Source organism: Siphateles boraxobius, unplaced genomic scaffold (genome assembly GCF_051911475.1).
Source record: "Siphateles boraxobius isolate OS27281-9 unplaced genomic scaffold, OSU_SipBor_1 121, whole genome shotgun sequence".
NCBI classification, from domain to species: Eukaryota; Metazoa; Chordata; class Actinopteri; order Cypriniformes; family Leuciscidae; genus Siphateles; species Siphateles boraxobius.
Genome location: NW_027508724.1, coordinates 210,001 through 236,521, shown reverse-complemented (window position 1 = coordinate 236,521; position 26,521 = coordinate 210,001). Strand labels below are relative to the sequence as shown.

The 26,521-nt window shown below is 38.1% G+C and overlaps 1 protein-coding gene across 2 annotated transcripts in view; it reads right to left on the bottom strand.

Annotated features, from left to right (window-relative positions):
• Window positions 1-1,156: 1,156 nt before the first annotated feature.
• The window catches only part of frmpd1b (FERM and PDZ domain containing 1b), a 60,511-nt gene continuing 35,146 nt past the window's right edge, over window positions 1,157-26,521 (bottom strand). The window contains exons 5-18 of one of the 2 annotated variants that reach the window (XR_013201128.1): window positions 22,843-22,945; window positions 22,697-22,742; window positions 21,480-21,584; window positions 20,324-20,419; window positions 17,604-17,729; window positions 16,077-16,196; window positions 14,375-14,511; window positions 14,161-14,287; window positions 13,268-13,360; window positions 10,034-10,216; window positions 9,199-9,343; window positions 7,557-8,552; window positions 4,302-6,867; window positions 1,157-2,251 (exon numbers count right to left, since the gene is read on the bottom strand). Coding sequence is in view for 1 of the 2 variants with exons in the window: in XM_077223649.1 (XP_077079764.1) it covers window positions 4,421-6,867; window positions 7,557-8,552; window positions 9,199-9,343; window positions 10,034-10,216; window positions 13,268-13,360; window positions 14,161-14,287; window positions 14,375-14,511; window positions 16,077-16,196; window positions 17,604-17,729; window positions 20,324-20,419; window positions 21,480-21,584; window positions 22,697-22,742; window positions 22,843-22,945 (4,724 nt within the window). In the remaining variant the exon portion in view is untranslated. Of the gene's footprint in view, window positions 6,868-7,556; window positions 8,553-9,198; window positions 9,344-10,033; window positions 10,217-13,267; window positions 13,361-14,160; window positions 14,288-14,374; window positions 14,512-16,076; window positions 16,197-17,603; window positions 17,730-20,323; window positions 20,420-21,479; window positions 21,585-22,696; window positions 22,743-22,842; window positions 22,946-26,521 lie in introns of both variants that reach the window. The other variant, XM_077223649.1, reaches the window with a different exon arrangement.

Below are 26,521 nucleotides of genomic sequence, written 5' to 3'. Positions count from 1 at the left end.
GATGACAGATGGTTGAAATATTCAAACGGTTACATTAAAATAAATCTCGGAGGCTACCAGCTACAGTCGCCATATTGAATGTTATTGAATTTCAAGAGGATTACAGCTTTTTGTTCGTTTAAAATAGAGATCACGATTAGGAATAGACAACGACACCAAATAACATTTAATTTACCAGAGGTTCTGACATTGCAGTGTATTTAAGAATCTGAAGACATGTATGAAGATATAAAGACACCTGTCTCATTGCTGAATTAATCAGTGTTTCAGCAAATCTCTTGAGTGAATGATTCAATGACTCACTTATAAAGACTTGTTTCATTCCAGGATGAATCTGCGTTTTTGAGCGAATCTTTTGAGTGAATCTATTGACTACAATTGAATCAGTCTTTATTTGAAGTGTCAAGTTACTTTCAAAAGGGGATTTGCTCTATTTTGATCACTACTGCTACTTTTATCTCAGTTCTCCTGTGATAATCTGAATTATTGTAAGACTATAATGACACTGTGTGGATGAAAAGACTGTGAAGCTGTTTTATACATGACAACGGCCTTCTCATGACAATCTGAATTTTCATCGAGAATGACTAAACCGTACATCTATGTCTAATATTTTTGGATGATGTTTTTGAGTTGAAAACATTTTAACTGAGTGTAAAATTACCTTAAAGCACAGTTTCCTATATACGACGCATTTACAATAGAAAAGCTACAAAAACATCTTTCAGTGTTACTACATTTAGTAAATCCCTCGGTTCCAAAGCCACAGATTACAGCGAGTGTGTCCGCCAGTAAACATCTCAATCCCATCATTCCCTCAGTGTGAACTGTGAAAGTCTTCGACTGAGTTTAATCCAAGGCCTAATCTGTAATCTCCTCCTGCGAACTCAAAAGCAAATACAGTGTGACAATTCACTGTTCCAGTAAGTGGTTAAAACTAGACATAAAGAATAAATATTGTAATACAGCCTTTGGGAATAAAACCAAATAAACATCTAAAATCACGCAGCGATTTATTTACATGCAAACCTCACAAAACTGGTCGATAACTGGTAATATTTCACCCCAAAATCAAAAGAAAGATAACAGAAATGATGTTGCCTGAAGAAAATTAAAAATCAAAACAAGAAAAAATAATGCATTAGTTCCATAGTAATTGTCATTCAAAATCAAACCTTTATTAACATGAACACAGTAGAGGGAATGCAAAACATATTCTCGATTTCATCCAGATGTTTGCTTTCATATTCACATATAGACACATTTCAGATTTTAGTTTTGTGCACTTTTGAAAGGCAATCGACTGCATACAGCATGTCTCAATACATATGGTCCTTACAAGCAGGTTTTTTTTGCTTCATATTTGCTACAAATGCAATGGCAGTTCATAGGACCTTCATATTACAGGAAGATTTTATACGGAAACATCTTTGCTCTCTGATGTTCGATATGAAAGTAATTTCTGTGAAAAAGAATCAATAATAACATTACATATTTGTCTCTTTCCTTCTCATGACTTTTCTCTCGATGCAAACTAGCTTTGCGTCATCTGACTTGATAACCACAATCTGGCAGTGTGTGTGTGTGTGTGTGTGTGTGTGTGTTTGTTTGCTTAATGGGTGTGCAGTATCTAATATGGGTGATATTCTTGACATTAGAGAATTGCTTCCAGATGGCAAGTAACTTAGTTAGAACTAAACCAGGATGATGTCATATTGACCTCAAGTTGGTCATGTGATCTGGGTGATTTAATTATGTATTCTGGACGGAAATTGCACTTTTAAACCTGATCTGGAAACAGACAGAATTTTAACCCTTGACGGTTATACCACATAATACTGGTCTGAGATCAGATCAGGGCAACTGAATATGCTCAAGTGAAGGCTCAAGTACTCAAAATTTAGAGTATAGATATTTGATGAATTCCCCAATCATATTTTTGTGAATTATTACAGCCAAATCCAAAATAAGGATTCTTAGACCTGAAACATACTCTTTGCAAGAACAGAAATGCACACATGAATGATTGAGCAATGCACTGCAAGTATGCGCTTCTAACTAACATACTTAACGTGTTCTGTTGCATAAACAAACCCAGGGAGTGATAGAGTTTCCTTCAGATGTCAAATTTGTTGTTGTTCTGGTTGCTGGCTGTAATAACTTGCTCAGCAAGATTCTCTTCAAACGATTGTTCAGTCTTGATAGTAGGCCGCTTACGCTAGTGTTCGCTAGGGCACCTCCTGCAATGATGCTAAAAAGGCAAAGCAACTTGCACTGTGATATGCATTACGCTATGAAATTGAGCTGGTGTAGTTCAAAGCAATTGCATTCACATATTTGTATGGAGTGTTTCTGGCCTTCTTCAAAGAAGATTTACACTGATGAGAAAAAATATTTAATGTATACTAAATATGGTGCTGTTCACCACTTACAAAAGTGTAAGGAAAAACATTTCCTAAACCTTTTTGTTTAAATTAAACAGAAGGCAAAATAAATATATACATAATGATGCAATCGAAAAAACCTTCACAACGATCCTCCAAGATTAAATATAAGGCCTAGGTTTGCCAGGGAAGTCCTCTAAAGTGAAAACATTAGTGATTTACAACAAATTGAAAATTATTTTGATATGTATAAAATGTAAGAAAGTATAATATGTGGAAAATTTCGGATACAAATCGTGAAGCTTGCATAGTCAAAAATGGGGGAAGAGTGAGAAATTGTGTGGTTTGGCTATCGGTGGGATTGCTTACGGGTGCTACAGTAACGTGGTGACAACTTGTTATCTCTGTAAAGCTGCTTTGAAACAATCTGCATTGTAAAAAGCGCTATATAAATAATGGTGACTTGACAACGTTGTTGTGTAAACACGACCCAATTGTGCTATTATGTCTTTGGACCACACCGATCTCTGTGGTTAACAGTCAGCTGATAAGCCAATATAAAAACGAACATCAAAAACCAAACCTGACACGCCGACATAATTACAAAAATTCCAAACGGCCACGCTTCTATTGCCATCAACTATCATTCTACAGTAAGAAAACCTATTGTAGACTGAATGAAATGAAAGTCCTTTGGATAGTCTGGTAAGATGCTACTGCATTAGAATTTGGGTTTAGTGTTTTGTCCCAGCATCTACTGTTTGGGATTAGTGGAGTCCCAGACAGCAACATAGTGTCGGCCCAGATCCGGCCCACATCTGGTACACATGGATTCCACACGGCCCAGATCCGGGCCACATCTGGTACACATGGATTCCACATGGCCCAGATCCGGCCCACATCTGATACACATGGATTCCACACGGCCCACATCTGGTACACATGGATTCCACACGGCCCAGTCCAGCCCACATCTGATACACATGGATTCCACACGGCCCAGATGTAGGGCAGATCTAGTACACATGGATTCCACACGGCCCAGATCCGGCCCACATCTGATAAACATGGATTCCACACGGCCCAGATCCGGCCCACATCTGACACACATGGATTCCACACGGCCCAGATGTAGGGTGGATCTAGTACACATGGATTCCACACGGCCCAGATCCGGCCCACATCCGATTCACATGGATTCCACATGGCCCAGATGTAGGCCGTATCTAGTACACATGGATTCCACATGTCCCAGATCCGGCCAACATCTGATCCACATGGATTCCACACGGCCCATATCTGGTACACATGGATTCCACACAGCCCAGATCCGGCCCACATCTGATACACATAGATTAGACACATGGATTCCACACGGCCAGATGTAGGCCGGATCTAGTACACATGGATTCCACACGGCCCTCATCTGGAACACATGGATTCCACACGGCCCAGATCCGGCCAACATCTGGTACACATGGATTCCACACGACTTAGATTTGGGCACTATGTTGCTGTCTGGGGTGTCTGTTCACTTTGTTCTTTCAATCTGTAAAGAGCAGCACAACTAAACTAAACTAAATTAAATTAAACTAAACTAAAAGTGAAAACGAGTGAAGCTTCATAACACTGTTTATCTCAGTTAGAGCAAGAGGTAGGGATTCACATACACCCAAAACAAACAAAATGCAGGTATGGCAAGTTAGAAACCACGGTGCACATATACTGTATGTAAAAAATAAATACATACTACAGACTGTACATACATCAGGAATTAAAGAACTGTTAGAAAATAGCTATGTCCGAATGCATAATTCCAGTATGTTTATAGGGAGAATTGGCAAGACAAACAGGTTAACATGTAACAGTTCTCAATTGTTAGTTCGCTAACTGTGTGTGTGTGTTCACGGCACTTACCATTATTCTTGTGTGCCAGCACACAATCAGTTTTTAGATGCCAAAAAGGCATCGCTACTTTAAGTACAATTCTCTGCTCGCACTCTACGATCGCTTAAGAGGGTCCCGGAAGGTACAGTTTAAAAGTTCAGAGGTACATTTCCATTGTCTATGTCTGGTGTCCGTGTCCGAAACAGTTGTGTGAGAGAGAAGACTGTTGAGATGAGAACCGTACACTGCTTGGCCAAGAGTCTGACACCCTCGCCCTCTCTTGCTGTTTCTACAGCACCTACAAACTCCTTATACAGGTCCACGATCTCCTCAAGCTTCCCAAGCGCCTCGTCTGCATCAATATCCCCATGACATCCTCCGCAGTCCGAACAGGGAACTCGCATGCAGGTTGAGGCAAGTTGCACTAGAGCTCCAAAGCTGTTTCCGAGCGACAGAAGAGCATCGTCAGGTGCCCATCCTACCCGTGTGGCTCTCTGGCATCCCGATGCCAACCTTCGTGCCTCCGTCTGGACCAGGCACCTCTCGGTTTCTGAAAGCGAATGCCTATTCACGTTGCCATTTTTGCATTCCCCCTTGTGGGTTGGAGGGTGTACAGTAGAGGGTCCTTTCTTCAACACTAAAAGAAGTTCATTAATATCTCTCTGCAAACAGGCATAGCCATCTTTAAGCCCTGCACCTTTCTGACCAGTAACATAATGGCGGCCTTGCAGAAAGCTGAGGGGATTATCTATTGGTCCATAGTGGTCTAGAGTCAGAGATTCCAGAGGTCTGGGCGGGATCAGGAGTGGACTGAGTTCTGAAGATGTGGATAAGGGACGAGGGGAATCTCTGAGTAGGGATAGGACATTTGGAGAGGGACCAGAGAGGGTTGCAGGGGAGGCACCTGGGGTGGGTTGAGGCGGTTTACTGATCTGGTTTCGACGGGAGAATTCATAGATGGTCAGATCATCGTCAAAGCCGCAGTTGTCCTCTGTATCTCCGCTGAAACAGTTGGCGTAGACTGTAGGGCAGCCACATGCGTCACGGCTTGTGGAGGACAGAGGGGAAGCGTTGTCAAGTCGAATCTCTGAAGGGTTGCCTTTGTGTGACTGAGGTTGTTCGGATTTGCAGGTCCCAAAATGCCGGTGCAACTCTGGGGCTTCAGTGGACAATTTCTGCCTCAGGTTAGAATGGCTTGACGACATCTGAGGTTTCCCATTGGTGTCCTTCACAGGAGTTGTGGACACTTCCTTTGGTCCGTCTTTGAGCTTCACAATGACTACTTCAGCATCTTTCTCTTTCCAGTCAATCAAAGATGGCACTGAAGTGGCCTTGGGGGACACCTTTAATTCGTGATTCACACCTGTCCCATTGGTTGCTTTATTACCTGTTGATGAAATAGTGTTGCTGAGTGCCACTGTCCCCAAGATCTCTTGGGAACGGGTGAGGTACCAGGGCATATCTTGAATTTTTCCACGCAAGGCTGTGGCAGACAGACGTCCGGATGAGCCTGTTCTGCTGGGGAAACTAGTCCCGGTTTGAGCTGGATCTTCAGGAACAATATTTACAGACTGAACTGAGGGAGAAGGTAAGGGAGATGGAGATGGGGTAGGAGTGGTTGAAGCACTTGTCGGTTTGACTGTAGAGCTTTTAGCCTTTAGTTCAGATCTGAGGTTCTCATGACTAAGAGAAACACCCTTACTCAGTGTAGAGGGTGGAGAGGTACTGGTACCATTTCTCTGAGACCAGGGGTGTAGAGAAAGACCATTAGGGGGAACTTTTACCTTTTCCTCAGGTTTTTGTAACTGGGCATCAACTGCCTTTGAGGGTGGCTGTAAAACAATGAATGATGGCTTGGGAGGAATTGGGGGCTTTGTGTTCATCTGGAGGACTTTATTTTCTGTTTTTATAGTTTCAAGGGAGTCTGATGATCGTTGTTGTAGAGGACCCTTTTTGTCTGCTGTTATTATCCCAAATTCAGTTGTTCCTTTGGCATTTGTTGGCTCTTTCTGACTTGGCTTAATGTCTTGACTATCAAGTCCTTCAAGATCCACAAGATTTGGAGGAGTATTCTTTTTTAGACAGGCCGGGATATGGTCTGATATTATATTTTGAGGTCTGGGTCCATTTTGAAGAGTCTCCGGGTCTACTAAGTTCTGCTGGGGAAGGGAAGATTGGCGTACAGCAGTAATTAGTGAGGAAGACATTGGTGGTCCAGGCCCTGTGACTGGTTTAAACTCCATGGTTTCTGGCTCCATCTCCAGAAGGTGAGCATTTCGGCCAGGGATGTCCCCATTGCAGTGCTGAGCTTTCTGACCCGTGGAGTGGTTAGCAGAGAGAGGTTTAGGCTCCACAGGTGTAGGTTTAGGGGACGAAATCATTGAGGGTTGATGGACCTTTAATTCAGGGTTTTTAGACTCAGGGATCAGAGGGGTGAAATGGTTGGCAAGCAAAGGTTTTTCTTTGAGGTCCTCTGCTTCAGCACTGTCCTCCTCCTTGATATCTCTGGATTCAGGAGCTTTTGTCTTGTCCACAATAACCTTGATGTCATAAATGCTAGGAGAAGGATGCATGTTCTCAGAATCTGAGCTTTTCTCTGCAAAAGAATAAGAGGTATGAGTGACTTGTACGTTTGAAGAAAAAACATCAATACAAACCTAGATATCTTACATTTTAAAGGAGAATTCCAGATTCAATATATATTAAGTATTTGTTGCAATATTGATTACCTTCAAAATATAATTTTGACTGATTACTCAGCAAAAATCTAAGTAATGTGCTTACAAGATGAACATAACGTTCTAAAAGTAAAGCCATAAGATTTAAACATTATACATGTTCGGAATAATATCTTACTAACCTTGTCTGTGTAAATTAATATCTAATATTTATTATGGACATAAACCATCTGAAGGCAGTAAACCCTGCTACTTTGACATGCAATATACAAGAAATATTACTTTATGTAAAATAAATGCAAAAATAATTATTTAGACAAATTTACAGATAAAATAATGAGATATTTTAAATGAGAAGTGCCTTTGCAAAAATACTAAGCTTTACATTTCTGCTTTTAAACCCTCCAAGTGTATAGCCACGTTTAATTTAAAGTGCTTTACCATAACAGTAATTTTAGCTCGTTTTTGGGAGGGACCAGTCAAAACGGCTTTCTCTAGTACGTTCATCTGTTGTTGATGGAGCTTAACTTGTATTGAACCTGGAACATTCCTCTACATAATGCACATGTTTTCTGATAAAAACAAAGATTTCACTAAGTTCACTGACCTGTAAGGTCTTGCTCTGTGATGGGAGGGGTAATTCGATCTTGGGCATCATAAAATTCATCCTCAGATGAATAACTGTCTCTAGAGTCCTTTGTTTTTTCAGGGACATCTGAGGGCACAGTTCTCTTCAGCACAGATTGTGCTATTATTTTTGAAGATGCTCCCTGTGGTTTAGCTTCATTTGCCTGGTTCTTTGGGAAGCTGTTTCCCTCTTGTATACATGCTGGATTGTTGTGAATCCTGGTGAAAAGAGCCTGAAAGTTCACTCCTGCTAACTTAGCATTTATGCTGTTAGCGGTACAGGAGGCTAACACTGCCTCAAATTCTGCTGACATGGTGGAAATGTGACCGTCATCGTCATCGTCCTCCTCGCTCAATGCATCGTCGCTGGCCGCAGGCGGACTTGGTAAGCTGTCTGACATTTGGGAGAGTTCAGAGAAGCACAGACCTGAGTGATTATCGTAGGTCAGGTCAGAAGGCCGTCCGGGTTTGTTTGAACTGCCCCTTTCATGCAAACGCTCTGACACCTCTAAGAGGTAAGGGTGATGGACATCTAGACTCGAGGCCCCAGAAACAAGACCGGAACTGGGCTTTTCTTCCAGAGAGGCATCCATATGGCCAAGCCCACCAATGGCTGCCTTGATACTCTCCTCTAGTGCATTCAGCGAGTTACTGGACAAACTGGAAAAGCTGCTGTTGACCCGAGGGTCCGTGTACCATCCAGTCTCCAAAAGGGCGTCCATTCTCATGGCGTAATCCTCATCTCCAACAGACTCTATCTTGCTCGCCTCGTCTTCTTCATCCTCTAAAAAGGGATGTGTTACAATCACTCTGACTCTTTCTGCTTCCGCTTCGCTTTTCCCCTCGGCTTCCTCTCCTTCCTCCGTTCCATCATTTGTATTGGTGGATATAGTATCTTCAGTGTCCAGCAGTCCCTCCATGACATAGTCATCCTCTGTACTGTCTTCTGAATCGCTCCCACATCGAGAAACATACCCTAAACCAACATATTAAACAATTTATATAGTATTTAGTATGATCGAATCTGTGAAGTGAATCTGTTTTATAACCAATTTAATGCATTTAAAAAATACAACTGATTGGAAGAATCTTGGAAAAAGACACTTAAAATTTGTGAATATTGACATACAGCTTATTGGCTACACTGTGTTACAATGTGTATGTCAAGATTCATGGTAGTACTAACATATAACCATGGTAGTACTATGGTATACACACATAAAAGCTAGGGATGCACGATATATCTGCTACCATATGGGTATCGGACGATATATGTTCATTTTTAATGTTATCGTTATCGGCCAGATTAGAAAATTTGGCCAATATATTAAAGCCAATAAATAATGATTATTTCCTTCAGCTGAGACACTTCAGGTTCGCCATGATGCTTTTGAATTGCTTGAAATATGATTGGAATCACTTTGAAAAGGAAAATAAGGTAAAGTGCAGCATGTGCAAGTCTGTCGTATAGGCGATATAAACTTATAATGATTGTGTGCTTGGGACATGGTGAGACTTTTATTTTTGTAATCAGGCTCTCAAAAATTATATAAAAATTATCAACCAAAAAAAAAAAGGTCATGTCATATCATTTAATGACTAATCCTTCCCAAATCTCCTACCTTCTTCTGCAGGAATGCGTCGCATTTTAGGTCTGGGTCCCCAGCGAAAAACATTGATGTTTGGGTCCACTAGCAGTTTGCAGTATCCGGCCAGGAGACAGGACAGGTCTTTCGCTGCTACGGACTCCATTAACAGGGCTATAGGCTGGAAGTTGCAGGAGAAAGAGATGGTCTGGTAGTTTATTTATATATATATATATAGAAAGGGAAAGATAAAAACATATTTCTGTCCCTCGGTTTTTATCCACACCTGTATGTTCTGAAGGCCTAGTTTCAGCATTTTTAAAAGGGATAGTTCACTAAAAAATGAAAATTAGCCCATGATTTACAATCTCAAGTCATTCTATGTGTATATGACATTCATCTTTCAGACGAATACAATCGGAGTTATATTAAAAAAAATAATAAAAGTGCATCTATCAATAATAAAAGTGCATCCATCCATCATAAAAATGCATTCATCCATCATAAAAGTGCATCTATCCATCATAAAAGTGCATCTATCCATAATAAAAGTGCATCTGTCCATAATAAAAGTGCATCTATCCATCATAAAAGTGCATCTATCCATCATAAAAGTGCATCTATCCATAATAAAAGTGCATCTATCCATCATAAAAGTGCATCTATCCATCATAAAAGTGCATCTATCCGTCATAAAAGTGCATCTATCCATAATAAAAGTGCATCTATCCATCATAAAAGTGCATCTATCCATCATAAAAGTGTATCTATCCATCATTAAAGTGTATCTATAATCATGGGCTGATTTTCATTTCTGGGTGAACTATCCCTTTAACTCAGTTAATATGAATCTATTGGCAGACGCACACACCTGGATGTCCTGCAGGTAAATCTTCACCATGCTGACTCTGTCAGACTCTGAGAGCACTTCTATTCGGGTGATGTAGTGGAAGTCAATGATGGTGGAGATCATGTTGAGCTGGGGGTTTAGTATTTGGCTGATCCCGTATCTCGCTCCCACCAGCAAACTCACCAACGACTCCCTGTCCTGCAGCTGGAAGACACATTTACTGCAATCTGACTCAGTCGAACCAAAAGCGTTCATCGATATATAAAGGATATAGATAACCTTAAAGAGGACATATTATGCCCTTTTACAACGTGTTGTTTCAGGCTATACTAGAACAGGTTTTCCTGCTTGAATGTTGATTATTTTCCTCATATTCTCCATTGTTGCGGCTCCTCTCTTCCCAGTCTGTCAGTAACGCTCTGTTTACTTCCTGTCTCTATGAAGCCCCTCCTTCTGAAAAGCACACTGTGCTCTGATTGGTCGGCTGGATCAGTGTGTTGTGATTGGTCGAGTGCTTCGAGTGTGTTTGGGAAATGTCCCGCCCCTTCCCATAACCACCAGTTTAACACACTACTAACTAACCAACCAGGCCCCGCCCCTTTATTCTGCGTATGAATTATTATAATGAGGAATATTGTGACGTGTTCGTTCCCGGGAGAAACTCAAGACTACAATGGAGGCGTTTCAGGAGTTCAGAAACACTGACACTGATATAGAGAAGAACTGAGTGACTTTACAGAGATTAAACAGCAACATTACACACTGAAGAGAGATGAAGATTGAAAAAGTAGAATAGCTCGTCTTTAACTGAGGTTATAGTCTGATTCATGAACGAATAATCTTATGAGCAAGGTCTTTTTAATGAATCACTCATTTCAAGGTTTATTTTTATGCCATTACGAAAGATGCTGCTATTTTATCCAAATCTCTAGAACAGCCAGCTTATATAACATGATAAAAATTAATATCCTTGAAAATTGACAAGATTTTATCCAGCGTAACATTATCTTTAAAAAAAGGAGAGGAAATATGCTTTGAAAAATGCAATAATATCCTTCATTACCCCCAGTAAAATACATGCAAACTGGGAATCAAAAGGCTAGTGAACATTTGGAAATATAATGGCTGACCATTTTTACATCTTTTGGCACTGTAACGTTATTCATTTTTATTGGCAGGATCTGAATAGAAATATGCAATAGTGGTTGGGAATCTTGAGTGTAACTTTAAAACAATGTACTTGGGCATTTAACAAAGAAGGACATCTACCTTTTTAATATATTACTGGCAACTAGTAAGAATGCCATTACAAGGAAGATCCCCCATCTATATATGAATGACAAGAAATTGTAAATGATGTGTAGAATATAGAAACTCTGATCTTTTCATTAAGACAACATGCTGATTGAAAGTAAACTAACTAACTAAACTAACCTTTAGTAAAGAAAGTTTCTGGGAAGAAAGCATTTACTGTAGGTTTAAGGCTCCTGTAGATTGGAATAATTTACTTTAAATGTACGATCTTTGACTTCATTTTATATGTTTAAAAATGGTTTGTTTCGTTGTTTTGAAACTACTTGTAATTGCTTTAGATGATATATCTATGATTATATTTATTAATGCCAGGCAAAAATTCATATGCAAAAAAAAAGTAGTGGTGTGTTGTTTTTGTTTTGTGTTATGTTATTTAACTTTTGTGTATTAGGACCCCCTTAAAAAAGTGAGACGATGCATCTCAAGGGCATTGCATTGCAAATGCATTATTTATCCTAAAGAATAAAATTTGTTACAACTAATAGAATTTCATCATATTGGGGGAAGTGATTGAAAAGAGATGAAAAGATAACATCAGCTACAGAAAGCCATGTATACATGAGGTAGAAAATCAGAAAAAAGTGTAACCCTTAACATAACTTTGTATTGCAGAATTTGATCGAATCATGTGATCATGAATGTAATATAGTCATACCTGGTGATCAGTGTATGTCTATGGATGTGCAAATGCGCTCAAGTATACATTCTGTATGTTCTTATGTAAGGATGAGTACATATGTATTGTAAGTTAGTGCTGGGCGGTATACCGGGCCATACCGAATACTGGGGTTTATTTCTGTTATGATATGAATTTTATTTGTCGCTTAAACGACGTTGGGAACGCGAGAGTGATTTCACTGGTGATGCACAGGTGTGTGTGACGGTGAAGATGGAGAGACTATAATTGATAGCTGTCAGATTATATTAGTGTTTCCCATACATTTGTTCACAATATCAACACAGCCTTTTGGAAAATCTATTTGTGGAATAGAAATTCTATTTATGCATTGACATCGTTGTATAAACATGAGCACTGCACGTTTCAAAGTCGAAACGCGGCGCGGGTGTTTCTTTCTTTGAAGGGAACTTAACTCACTTTAGAAAAGTTTCGATGTGATTTTATCATTTAATCTTTCTTTATCTTTCCTGATAAAGCAGCGTTTATGAGCCGTTACCGTGGAAACCGCTGTTTCTGCCGCTCTACAGCACCTCCTGCTGGACCTCTTTATAAACACTGCAAACCTGTATTAAAGGGGTGGTAAAATGCCCTTTTCACAAGATGTAAAATAAATCACTAATGTCCCCAGAGTGTGTGTGTGTGCGCGAGTGTGTGTGTCTGTGTGTGTGTGTGTGTGTGTGTGTGAAGTTTTAGCACAAAATACCCCACAGATATTTTTTATATAGCATGTTAAAGTTGTCACTTTTTGAGGGTTTGCAAAAACGCAACGTTTTGTGCCTGGCCCTTTAAATGCAAATGAGCTGCCTAAGAGGGCGGGGCTTCAAGAGCTCATGTGTGTTAGCAGCTGCGATTACCTCACGCAGACACACACTAAAATGACAGAAACTGTTCTGCCTTTAATGTTAAAACAGAGTCAGACAAAGATGTTGTTTATGCTCAAACAGCAACATTACACACTAGCTAAAGTTAGAAAAGTGAAATCGTGTTTTACCACCCCTTTAAAACTAGTGTGGAACTTTTCTACAATATTCACTCATGACAGTAAAATAGGGCATTCTAACCCAGTTTTAACCCAGTCGAGCTTGAAAAAAATAGTAATACTGTCATATAACATGAAACCAGTATAATTTTGAAAAAAAACCCTGATATGGATTTTTGGTCATACCGCCCAGCATTATTGTATTTTACATTTTTTTTTTTTTCTTTTTTTTTCTTTGGTTAGCTATTCCCGCTGGGTGTGTGAGATGCAGGAACTCTCTCACCAGCATGGTGGCGCTGTAGCTTCTCCCGCTGTACGACATCAGCTCCGCCATCTGGGTCAGATACGCCAACCGGGCCTGAGACGCAGAGATCACCTGACAGAGCGAGAGAGAGGCACGTATGCAAATATACATCCGGCATAGAAAACCCAGTATGTTTGATCAAATGTGCAGGATATAACCTATAGAAACCTACAGGATCATCTTCTCAAAAACGGAGAAATATATATACACTGCCGTTCAAAAGATTGGGATTGGTAGGATTTTTAATGTTTTTAAAAGAAGTCTCTTATGCTCACCCAGGCTGCATTTATTTGATAAAAACAGTAATATTGTTGAAAACAATTGAAAATAACCGTTTTCTATTTTGATATATTTTAAAATGTAATTTATTCCTGTGATCAAAGCTGAATTTTACTCCAGCATCATTACTCCAGTCTTCAGTGTCACATGATCCTTTAGAAATCAGTATAATATGATGATTTGATGCTCAAGAAACATTTATGATTATTATTAATGTTGAAAACAGTTATGTACAATCCTTTTCAGGATTCTTTGAGAAGTCTTCTTTTTAAAATCTTACTGATCCCAAACGTATATATTTATATCTTTTATCTACCGCATGGCTTATCTCACACACACACACACACACACACACACACACACACACACACACACACACACACACACACACACACACACACACACACACACACTAACCCTACCCCTAAACCCATTACACACAACTTTATGCATTTTTATATTCTCAAAAAAACTAATTCTGTATGATTTATAAGCTTGTTTCCTCAGTTTAGGTCTACAGTGACATGAGTGTGTGCATTCAGGTTTAATAATAAGATAGAAAAACATGCACACACACACACACACACACACACCTTCTGCCGTGGTTCTAGCAGTGACTGGATCTTCTTCATGTGGTGATTTAGAGCTTTCCGCAGATCTTTCTCTCTCATGTTCCTCAGCAGCGTGGGAGAGATGAAGCTCTCCAAGCCAAACTCCTTACTGACACACACACACACACACACACACGTTTTAATAACTGTTTTATAATGTATCTGAGTATTTGTGCGTGTCTCCGTGCACTCTTACACAACACTCTTAACAGAGGCTCTCGTCGTCTGTCCGCAGCTCGCCAGTTTCTCATGCATGTGAAGAGCGGCTAGTCTCAGCGCTGTGTTGCATTTCATCTCTACAGCGTAGCGTTCCTGTAACACATCTCCCACACTCTACACACACACACGTACAACAGGGTTACTATAGTTCAAGATGACCTATGAAGTCTTGATGTTGTTTTTGAGCTCTACTAGAACAGATTTTCATATTCCTACTGTTAGGTTTTTTTAAACAGTGATTAAATAACTTGTTTTCATGATGGATTTATTCAAACGCATTATGGGCGCTATCATAAACCAGAGCAATGCAGCGTCAGGCGCGACGCAAGTGTGTTTTGCTAGTTTCAGCCTGACGCAGTTTTCATTTTCAAGTCCTGCGCCACGTTCTTTAAATAGCAAATGCATTTGCGCCCATCTGTGTCTGAGAACGAGTGTGTGTTCAGGCGCATTGTTGGAGCGTTGCTGTTTTGAGGAACTGAAATAGACTGAGCCGTTGACCAACTGAACCCTGCGCAGTATTTGTTTTATTATTTAAAGGGCGCGTTAGTAATGTGAGCCTATAGGCGGGTCCACAAAGCGCACACTTTGTCCCGTACATGGTCTCGCTTGAGCTTTAACCTCACACACACACACACACACACACACACACACACACACACACACACACACACACACAAGCAGATCTGTTTGCGCTCTTAAAAATCGTTCAGTTTTTTCGCTTGCAATTTCCATCATGTAACTAGCGAATCCGCCATGACAAGACATAACGTGAGGTCGTATTTATTTTTTAACGTGCGAAAATTTCGGACTCAGTGTGCAAGGGCCTTAAAGGTGCAGTGTGTGATTTTTAGCGGCATCTAGAGGTGAGGTTACGAATTGCAACCAACAGAAGTTACGGTGGCCAACAGGAAGTGATGTCATCGCCTGTGACAGCAGAGAGTAGCCAGTTCAGCAATGAGTTTTCTTTACAAGGATAAATTAAGAAATTATGTTTACTTAATTATTCAGTAAAACTATATGTTATTGCGAATATTATTGTTACTTGTTCATCATTGTGTCAGTGTTTTATTCGCGTGAGGAAACGCGCTCTGTAGCGCTGTGTGTGTGTTCGCTGTAGCGCTGTGTGTTCGCTGTAGCGCTGTGTGTGTGTTCGCTGTAGCGCTGTGTGTGTGTTCGCTGTAGCGCTGTGTATTCGCTGTAGCGCTGTGTGTGTGTTCGCTATCGGCTACGCTAGAAACATGACCACACAATATGTCGACCTCCATAGAAGGGGGCGCCGCGGTTATGGAGATATAAATGTCTCATTCTAAGCAAATAAAAACATAGCGGTTCATTATTGCAAGATCTTTATACACCACTGAAAACATAGTTATGGATCGTATATTGCATTTCTGTCAATAGATCCTCAGAAATATTACACAATGCACCTTTAAAGGGAATGGGAGACGAGACTCTGATTGGTTTATTGCATGTTACCCCCAAAACACACGCATTACTCATTAAGAGAATAGTGACGACCCTTTTAAACCATGCACCGGGACCACCGACCATTTTCCCCGTCGTTAAACTAGCAAAAGTGGATTTGGACACGCCCTAGTACACTAAAATAGGGCCCTGAATGTTTTTTATTTTCCCCATATTTGAGAGAGTCTCAGCTGTAAGTAATCGCAGTGTGTGACCTGGTGGAAGAGATACTCGAAGGCCACGGGATCGTCCTGCAGGAGCTCCATCGGGTCTCGGGGAATGAAACACACCCTGAACAGACACCTGTAGTCGTGCGAATCCTTCTTCTGCACCACCTGGAAGAGCAGAAACACACTTTATTACACACTCCAGTGCTGGGTCTAGTGTGTATAAGTAGGTATGTTCTAGAATTATAGTTATATGGTGCTAAAAAATGACATATCTGTAAAACTTGCATCAAAATTGTGTCTTCATGCATGCATTAGCACTTGTCTTAGGAAGCTGCACGCTACTCACAATTTAAAGTGATTTAACTACAGTATTTTCTGGAAAAATCCTTCACCAAAAAAAATCACATCAGCACATTTTATTATTACATTCAGAAACAAATGTAAAATACTGATGAATTTAACGCTTTACCCTTTACATTTAACATTACAAATATAAGTAGGCTATAATACAAATATAAATTATAGTTGCACTCATTATTAACATTTATATAAACACCAAGTGTAAATTAATGTACAGTAGTCAACATTTGAAGTGGATCAAAAAAGTTATTTAAAGTTGTCCTAAGACAAGAACGGGTATTTTTCAAAATTTATGTATAACTTTGATGAAAGGTTTTTATCCACTTCAAATGTTGACTACTGTATTTAAAGCAAAACTGGAACTATCGGCGAGAGTGAAATACAAATAAATTTTGGCTCAAGTACCGTATGTTTTGCATGCTTGATGTTAATTGCATTATATAAATTGCTTTGGATTATAACAAAGACTTTATTATGCAGAAAGACGGTGCACTCGTATTACTATGAATGGGAGAAAGTGCAACAGCAAAATGGCGGATTAAGCCCCGCCTTCTAAAGAAAAGAGCCAATCGCTGATTGTTAAATCGCAGATTTGCGGTTAGAAGCTCCAGTTCCTGTAAAATCAGCCGGTTTCTGAGACGCATGCGCATTAGCCTGGAAAATTAGCGCTTTTTGTCATGATTCGAGCATTTAGAAACAAAATCTATGAGATGTTTTTGTCAGATTTCATTGGTGATTTCAAACATGAAATTTAATCGTAATCTTCGCGAACAGTTTTGGAGAATTTAATGTTTCACCATTCAAAGAGTGAAATTACTTGTCCTAAATGGACTTTGATTATAAGTTGCAACATGTTTTAGATGATAAAAAAACACGGCGTATATTCAAGAAAATACTGTAGTTGAAACACTTTAAGTTGCTGGCAAAACAAGATAATGACGGTTTAAGACAGTCATATATTTTTAATTATATAATTACCATAGCATATGATTTATTTGGAAAATCACAGCACAATAAGAATCTAACAAACATAATCTAATATAGCATTAATATAAGAGTGCATTAAGTAAGAAAAAGTGAAGGATGATGGAAAGAATCAGTGAACTGTTTTCGAACTGGCAGACTGAAATGAACTGAACAACTGGACCAATTCACTAATATGAGAGAAAGAGACACACTATATAGACTGAAGATAATGTGTGTGTTGCTTGCCTTCTGTATGAGTTCCTCCTCGTGCAGCAATAGCAGTTTCGTGATGCTATATTGCTGTTCCAGAACCAGTGAGAAATGCTCAATAGAGCGAATGGACAGCCTTTCTTTCAGAGTCAACACGATGTCCTGCACACAGAGACCGCTTCAATACCACATACACACAAAGTCAAGTCAGCTTTATTTATATAGCGCTTTTTACAATATAGACTGTTTCATTTCATCAACTTTACAGAGATAACAAGAAAATTATGCAACAAAGTTTGTTTCTAGAAGAAAATAGCGTCACAGTCCAGCTTACAGTAAGTTCAGTGATGGTTCATTTTTGTTGTAAAAAAGTTATTAATTTAGTTCATTTATATATATATATATAGCCGCTCTGGAGAAAACGGTGATGTCATCGTCCAGCTCAGTTCAGTTCTCATATAATGGTGTCAATGCAGGAGATCAATAATATTGTTGAATATTAAATTAAATGAAAATTAGAAGTAAAGAATAAATATAAAATTCTTATAATATAAAGTAACAATGATTGCTGGGAAACAGCTCACTGCGGGATGGAGCCTGTCGAATGCAGTTATATGCCCCTAAAATTCAAGATATCAGGGTAAAAATGCCCCTTTTGTCTCATATTTATGTAATATGATTGGCCTACAGTTAAGTAATATCACACCAGTGCTGTTTTTGGCCTGAATAGCAGGATTGCAAATGTGATATTGATTTTATACAATAACTCAATAAATAAGTTAATATCGTATTTTATTTTAGACACAATATTGTGTTTTTGCTCAGTTTTGCCAATGATAATATTACCTATAAAGCCAGAGCTGAACTGTTGTGCGTCTTCGAGCCACACAGCGGTGTTTCGCTTCTGAATCAATCCGCGGTTTCAGCGAATCAATTGGACGAACGAACGATTCATAAAGAGAGTCATTTACTTAATTCCTGAATGAATCAGGCGTTATAACGAATCAATCGCCCGAACCAATGATTCATAAAGAGAGTCATTTACGTAATTCCTGAATGAATCAGCCGTTTGAACAAATCAATCGGGTGAACCAACGATTCATTAAGAGAGTCATTTACTTAATTCCTGAATGAATCAGCCGTTTGAACGAGTCGAATGAATGATTCAATGACTTACTCATTTAGAGATTTTTCACCACCTACTGGCAGTTTCTTATTTAGAGTATTATTTCATGAAAAAACCTGTATGATTTTATTTTTTTGTGGAACATAAAAAGATGATATTTTGAATAATGTTTGTAATCAAACTGTTTTGGTCTGTAAATGTATGTAAATATCAATTCAGATGCAGCTTCTGATGAAAAATTAAGTGTAATAAATTCTATGTTGAATCAAATAAAATATTTCTTTCTAAAGCTATTTTTTGTAATGTATATTTAATGCTTTTCTCATTTAACACAATACTGACTTTTGGGGGTAATTTCTCAGCCAAATTTGAAGTGCGATTAATTTGTGATTAATTAATCGGCACATCATGTAATTAATTAGATTAAAAAAATTAAATGGCAGGATAGATAGACAGCCCTAATAAAAACTAAAATAACACTGCATTAAAGGTACAATATGCAGGATATTTCGCCACCAGGGGTCGCTAACCGCTTACAATAACAAAGGCGTATATTGATGACGTATATTCCACATTAAGCTGAATTATGGATCTTGTCGTCAAGCTGATGGATCTTTTATGGATGCGTGACTACATTGATGTTTTTAACATGACTGTGGTGTGAAGCAGGGCGTGATTGCTAGACGTATACCAGCGCCACACACAACGCGAGTCCCGCGGATATAAAGGAATAAGGACATTTCATTCTACCGAACTACACGCAAGTGCTGAATTAATACTCACACAGGTCAGTTTATTAGACGAATTAAACTTGAGGTAACGCAGCGCTGTTTCACTTGCTCTAACAGTTACACGATCACACTAAACGGCATTTGAGTGTGTTGAATGTTGCTAGTTAGGTTGTGTGTTGGCTGTATGAGACTAAGTACGTTAAGCTAGATCAACATTAGAATAACATTCAGATCATATTCTAACATTTCATCATGTTGAGCTATATAACATTGATTAGTTTTATGTACATTTGCTCACCTGTCTAATAAAGTACATGCAACACTCGCGTCTCTGTCAAGTCGAAGTTAGTCGCGGACGTGGAGCTCTCGGCATCTCGAAAGATGTTAATCTTCGTTTTAGTCCTTTTTTTGTCTCAAAGTCTGCTTGCCATGGTCCATAATGTTTGAACAAAACAACAGCAGCGTGGGCGTCCTGCTAGGCATAACCTAGTTGTCAACGTCTGTCGCCATGGTTACAATGGCAGTGCGAGGTCAAACCTGGCGGAAACCGAGGGTAACGCGGATATGACGTCATTGACCGGCGACTCCTCACCTCTGCTCACACGCCCGTTTCCTTGGTTAAAATCGCAATTTTCTCACGATTTACAAATAGTTGGAAATATTTGGGATATTGTAAGTAATCAACTAAACAAAATATATAACATTGGCCTAGTGGTTTTTGGACATTTTTCTGCAAAATTCTTACATATTGTACCTTTAAATCATATTGATGTTAGCTTAGCCTAAAGTTAACATAAATTAGTATTTTTGCCAAATGCATATTTTCATCATCTCACAAAAATAAGTTTAAGAAGATGAAGTCGTTATAGAGTACAGAAACCTAAACATCAATCTCAAACCTTGACAGTGGTGGACTTGTCAAATTTGAAGGCTTTGGTCTGGCCGTTCTCCAAGTAAACCTTCAGAACGTTAGGAAGGAAGAGAAGAGAGTTTCCCTGGAAATAGAGAATAAAACATGGCAGTATTAAAAGATTTTAGATACACAAAGACGGTGCACTAATGTTACTATGGCTAGGCAAGGCAAGTTTATTTATATAGCACATTTCATACACTATGGTAACTCAAAGTGCTTTACACAGAAAGGAATTAAAAGAGATATAAAGATGATACATAGATAAACTTCTCATCTGTATAATATTTTTCACAGCTCCCAGTTTTACTCTGAGATTTTCCTAGCGTGATTAATTACACTGTGTCGGTCTGCCTAAGAAATCTACTGGACGCCTCCAATAAACCCGAATTTCCCCGAAAATCAGACAGGATTAATAATTCCTTCTGTATTATTTAGCTTATGTACTAGCATAGCATACAGATACCTCATTAGCCTGATAGCTTAGCATATACATGCATTTGTACTTACCCTACATGTATTCACAATCATCTTTAATGTAATAACGTGTTAATTTAAGTGTTAAAGCGATTTCTGACTGACACTGTTGATATTTGAAATCATCAAAACAAACACGCCCCTACCCATTAGGATCACACCCCTATCTTGATAGCTCCACCCCCAAATTCACAAACACACTATGTAACACAGGCACCTCCCCCACAAATGAGTGGACACGCCCGTTATTGCTGATTGGCTACAAGTGTGTTTTGCTGCTCGGTTTTATCAACTATCAACAGCGTTTCTCAGAAATCACTTACTGCGCCTTTAAATGTCCAAATACTTAATATAGTGTTCAATTACTCACTTAATAGGCTATATTTAATTTAAAGTCCCCCTGTAGTCAATAATTTTATCCCTTAAAACTCATCTTTGATCACCAAAATGACTTTTTAATTTTCCTTGAAAAAAATTCTTCATGCCTTAAAATATCTTGAATGTAACTCGACACCCTTGCCTCATTTAGTATGCGCGGTTCTATGAATATGCAAATGAGCCCCGCCTCCACTCACTCACTCAGCTCAGAGATCCACTCGTTGACGATCACACGTTGATCTGATTGGTTACAAGCTCGTTTGTGATGTCAGAAACAGGGTTGGCTTTACCTGAGTGTGTCCGTTGACGACCACCTCTTCTGCAAAGCGCACTTTAACGGGGTTTCTTCTCAGGCGAGCTCTCTTCTCCGCGGTTATGAATGAAGACTTGGGATTCTAAAAGCAAAGAGAAGCTTTTCTTTTAGGGGTGTAACAATATATCGTGTCACAATATATCGCAATACAAAAATGCAACAATATGTATCGTGGATAGTGACAAAATGTATTATGTATAGTTCACCCAAAATAAAAATTACTGTGTGAGAAAGAAATTCAGAGTTTTAGTGTCAGTACAACATATTAATACTATATATAATGTTGAATATAATGTATAATAATGCAGTGGGGGAATATTTGTGGGTCCTGATAATATCTGATGTTACCAGTAAAAATTGGCCGACATTATTTTAAATATATCTAGTCAGTGACAGATTGAAAGCATATTCGTCTACAATAATTCAGTATTTGCAGCTTCAGAATAATGAATATTTTTATTCTGGTGTCTCTATTGTCCTGTGCTTTGGGTTTCCAGCACCAAGTCAAAGCTTATTCATTTACACAACCAATGTAATACCAAAAATAGCATTTTAATCAACAGTCCATTTTTTGTTAATCTTTTATCATATGTCTTGGATTACCGCTATAATATCATATGGTGATATGTATCGAGTCATGACTTGAGGGTTACAACCTACTTTCTTTACATTCTGATACCTGTATGTGAGATGTAAGGTTAAATTAAAGTGATTGTTCACTTCGAAAATGAAAATTAGCCTATGATTTACTCTCCCTCAAGTTATTCTAGGTGTATATGACATCCTTCTTTCAGACAAATACAATCTGAGTTATGTTAAAAAATGTCCAGGCTCTTCTAAGCTTTATAAAGTCTTTGGAAGTCCATCAAAGTACATTTATCCCAGATAAAAGTGCATCTATCCATGTGAATAATCCATCCTTGAACTCGACGCATAACCGCGAGAGGCATCCATTGCCGTGCGTATATTTAAATATATTTATATACTCATTTATTTTGGCTTTATTTCAATTAACATAAATGTTTTTAATAGTTTCATTTTAATTTTGGTTAACGATAATAATCCAGCTCTGGACAATGACCTTGATCTGGGAAAGGCGCTTTATAAATATAACCTGTTGTTATTATTATCGGTAAAAGTTTCAGTAAAAAACAAACAAAAAAGACAACAGGAAGAAGAATCTTCAATACACACCGTCATATTTCTGAGGATCGTCATGGTTACAGAGTCCTGGCAATCCCTGATGGTGGAGCATAAATCATAAACCATTACAAAATCATGACCTCGTCACATTTAAACACACAAGTTATGTAGTGGTGTTCCTGTAATCGTATCGTCACCTAATCATCTGCTCCGTGTTTTCAGGGGAAAGATCTTCTATCACTTTATTGTTTACTTTTAGGATCTGATCTCCAGGAAAAAGCTGTCCGTCTGCTGGGCCTCCTACAAATAAACACACATACACACACACACACACACACACACACACACACACACACACACACACACACACACACACACACACACACACACACACACACACACACACACACACACACACACACACACACACACACACACACACACACACACACACACACACACATAATAATACATATTAAGATACATGTCATGCATTTTAACACTCGGTGTAAAGGGTTAGTTTTTGCACGCCTATTTTTTTTAAGTAAATTTCACATGTGGAATTAAGTAAACTCTACTTAACTAAGTTAAGTACAATTAGCAAAGAAAATAAGTCATTTAAACTTGGCCAGTAAAAGGTTGAGTAATTTCTACTTAGTTGAACTTTCCTCTGCAATATGTTTTACTTAAAAACCAAAATAACACTGAATTTAACCACGTTTTCTAAGTGTATGCTTTACTTGGAAACATCGGAATAAACAATAAATAGATATTGTGTAGACACGTCTATATGATAGAAGTAACGTGACAATTTTGTTTGTCAAAAAAAATTTTGATTTTGTGTAGTAAATGAACTCCAACTGTCACAAAATGGCAAGTTACTAAATCTAACAACAACATTAATGATAAAACAGTGTAAATACAGCTGGAAAACAGTGAAATATCAACCTCATTAATTATTCATTTTGCATGATGGGAACACCAGTGTCACAAAAGTTGAGTAGTTTTACTTAATTTGATAACTTTAAGCATAAATGAGTACTAATGTAGAATTTACTTAGCTTTTTTAATTCTTGCCTGAACTAACTTTTTCATGTAGAAATTACATTTGTTTTTTCTGTAGTATTTACTTCACCACACAATCATTTTTTTCAGTGTTTGAGTAAAAGTTATTGTGATACACACACACACACACACATACACACATTATTATAAATATTAAGATATGTTTCGTGCATTTTAACACTCGGTGTAAAGGGTTAGTTTTTGCACGGCTATTTTTTTTAAAAGATTGTGAAAGACGCTTCTGTCTTATTGTGTGCCTGTATTTTTACGTTTATTATATTGAGTTGATGTTGAAATTAATGCGATGAGATTATGTTCCTCATCCTCTGATTTACATTGTTAGATTTTATGGTCAGCAATACTCGTAATGTCAAAATCAAACAACGGATTTTTTAAAATAAGTATTTTGTGCTCACCAAAGCTGCATTTAATTGATCAAAAATACAGTAACATTTTTGAAATACTATTAAAATGTAAATCAGCTGTTTTCTTTGTGAATATAATAAAGTGTAATTTATTCCTGTGATCAAAGCTGAATTTTCAGCATCATTACTTCAGTCTTCAGTGTCACATGATCCTTCAGAAATCACTATAATATGATGATTTGATGCTCAAGAAACATTTATGACTATTATCATTGAATATGTTAAATGTGTCAAAGTTATATTGATGCCCGCCTTGTGAAAGTTGTTAATTCATTATTCATGTCACGTCTGGTGTGAGTCATGAGTCTCTGCATTGCTCTGTCCTGCCATTTACACTCGTTTGTCTTCGTGCCAAACACACACACACACACACACACACACACACACACACACACACACACACACACACACACACACACACACACACACACACACACACACACACACACACACACACACACACACACACACACACACACACAATTATGTGCTGTAGGGCTGTGAGGTTTTCCCTCTGGGATTTTATTGGCTGTTTCTGGTGCAAAAAAGAGAGAAGTCAGCACTGCAGAATGTGTGTGTGTGTGTGTGTGTGTGTGTGTGTGTGTGTGTGTGTGTGTGTGTGTGTGTGTGTGTGTGTGTGTGTGTGTGTGTGTGTGTGTGTGTGTGTGTGTGTGTGTGTGTGTGTGTGTGTGAGAACACAAGAGCTTTGTTGCCAGATCTAGTGAGCGTGTCGTTTACTGTCTATGAAAATGGAAGCTTATAAGTGGCAGATTTGAATTGAAAATGCTTTAATAAGGCGGGAAACATCTTGTGTTGACATGCTAGAAATGTCAGCTGAGTCTCCATAACTAAGGCAATGATGAAAAAAAGACTATATATATACAAAGAAAATGCACTCATATTACTTATGAATGGGAGAAAGTGCAACACGCAATAACAGCGATTAGAAAAATCATCACATGTCTGCAACTGTAGCGTAAAGCTTTGGTTGTCATAGATCTGGGAGACGTTGCAAATATGGAAATCAAGAGAATAGACCGTCCATGGAAGAGACTTTGACGTGCAATCGTTCTCTGAGGCTTTTCCTGTGAAATTGGTTTGATTCACTAATATCCCCCACCTGTGCATGAAGTAAACAATGAGCTCATAATCAGATTTTAAGGCAATACTGCAATTAAACTTTATCTCATGTAAATAGTTCAATTAAATTGACGCAATTACGCTCATATTCATAGTAAAATATGTGGGATATGTTGATTATAAACAGGCATGTAAAGACTTTAATCATGAGCAGATTTGTAAAAATGGGAGCGTTCATGTTGATATATCATCAATATAATGCAGCATATTAATACATGAAGACATATTAGGCATCCATAGAAATGAGTTTTGCATTGGATGTAAGTAGATTAAATCGATGGCCAGTAACAGCTACTGTATGTGCGTTCATGCATATGTGAATAATAGCAGTAAATATAACCCCAAATCTTCAGGAATAATCAGAATGATGAAAATTGCATGTAAACGGGAGTGTTTAGTATGCTCGTGTCACATATAATAATGCATATAATAATTGCAATAATCACATTAGATGAAGCATTGCAACTGAAATCTTTACTAATGTTATGGAAGCTTCCACTTTATAAAATATGTGTCTGTTTGATGTGATGTTTTATTATGGTTAATATTCCCTGGTGTGCTTTATTTGTTCTTCAATATTTTGCACAAGAATATAGAGGTACGACAAAGCCAAATACACAAGTGTTCAAAAGTTTGGGGTCAGTAAGATTTTTTTGTTGTTGTTTTGTTCGAAATTAATACTTTTATTCAGCTAAGAGGCATTAAATTGATCAAAAGTGACAGTAAATACATTTAAAATGTATTTACAAAAATATTTACATTTCAAATAAATGTTGTTCTTTTGAACTTTCTATTCATTAAAGAATTTTGGGAATAAATAGATTCCACATAAATCTAAAAACTGTTTTCAACACTGATAATAATCATAAATGTTTCTTGAGCATCAAATCATCATATAGTGATTTCTGAAGGATCATGTGACACTGAAGACTGGAGTAATGATGCTGAAAATTCAGCTTTGATCACAGGAATAAATTACACTTTACTATATATTCACATTGAAAACAGCTGATTTACATTGTAATAATATTTCACTGTTTTTACTGTATTTTGTTTTATATTAAATGTGAAAATACATAGCAGACACAAATATATTGTTAATTAGACCGAACTATTTTTAGTGATATTGAACAGAATTTAATGAATGATCTTTTTCACAGCACTTATTGCAATGCATTCTGGGATTGACCTCTGTCATGCAAGCTGTCATAGATTTTGGCCAGAAAAGATCCTTTGAACAAAAGAC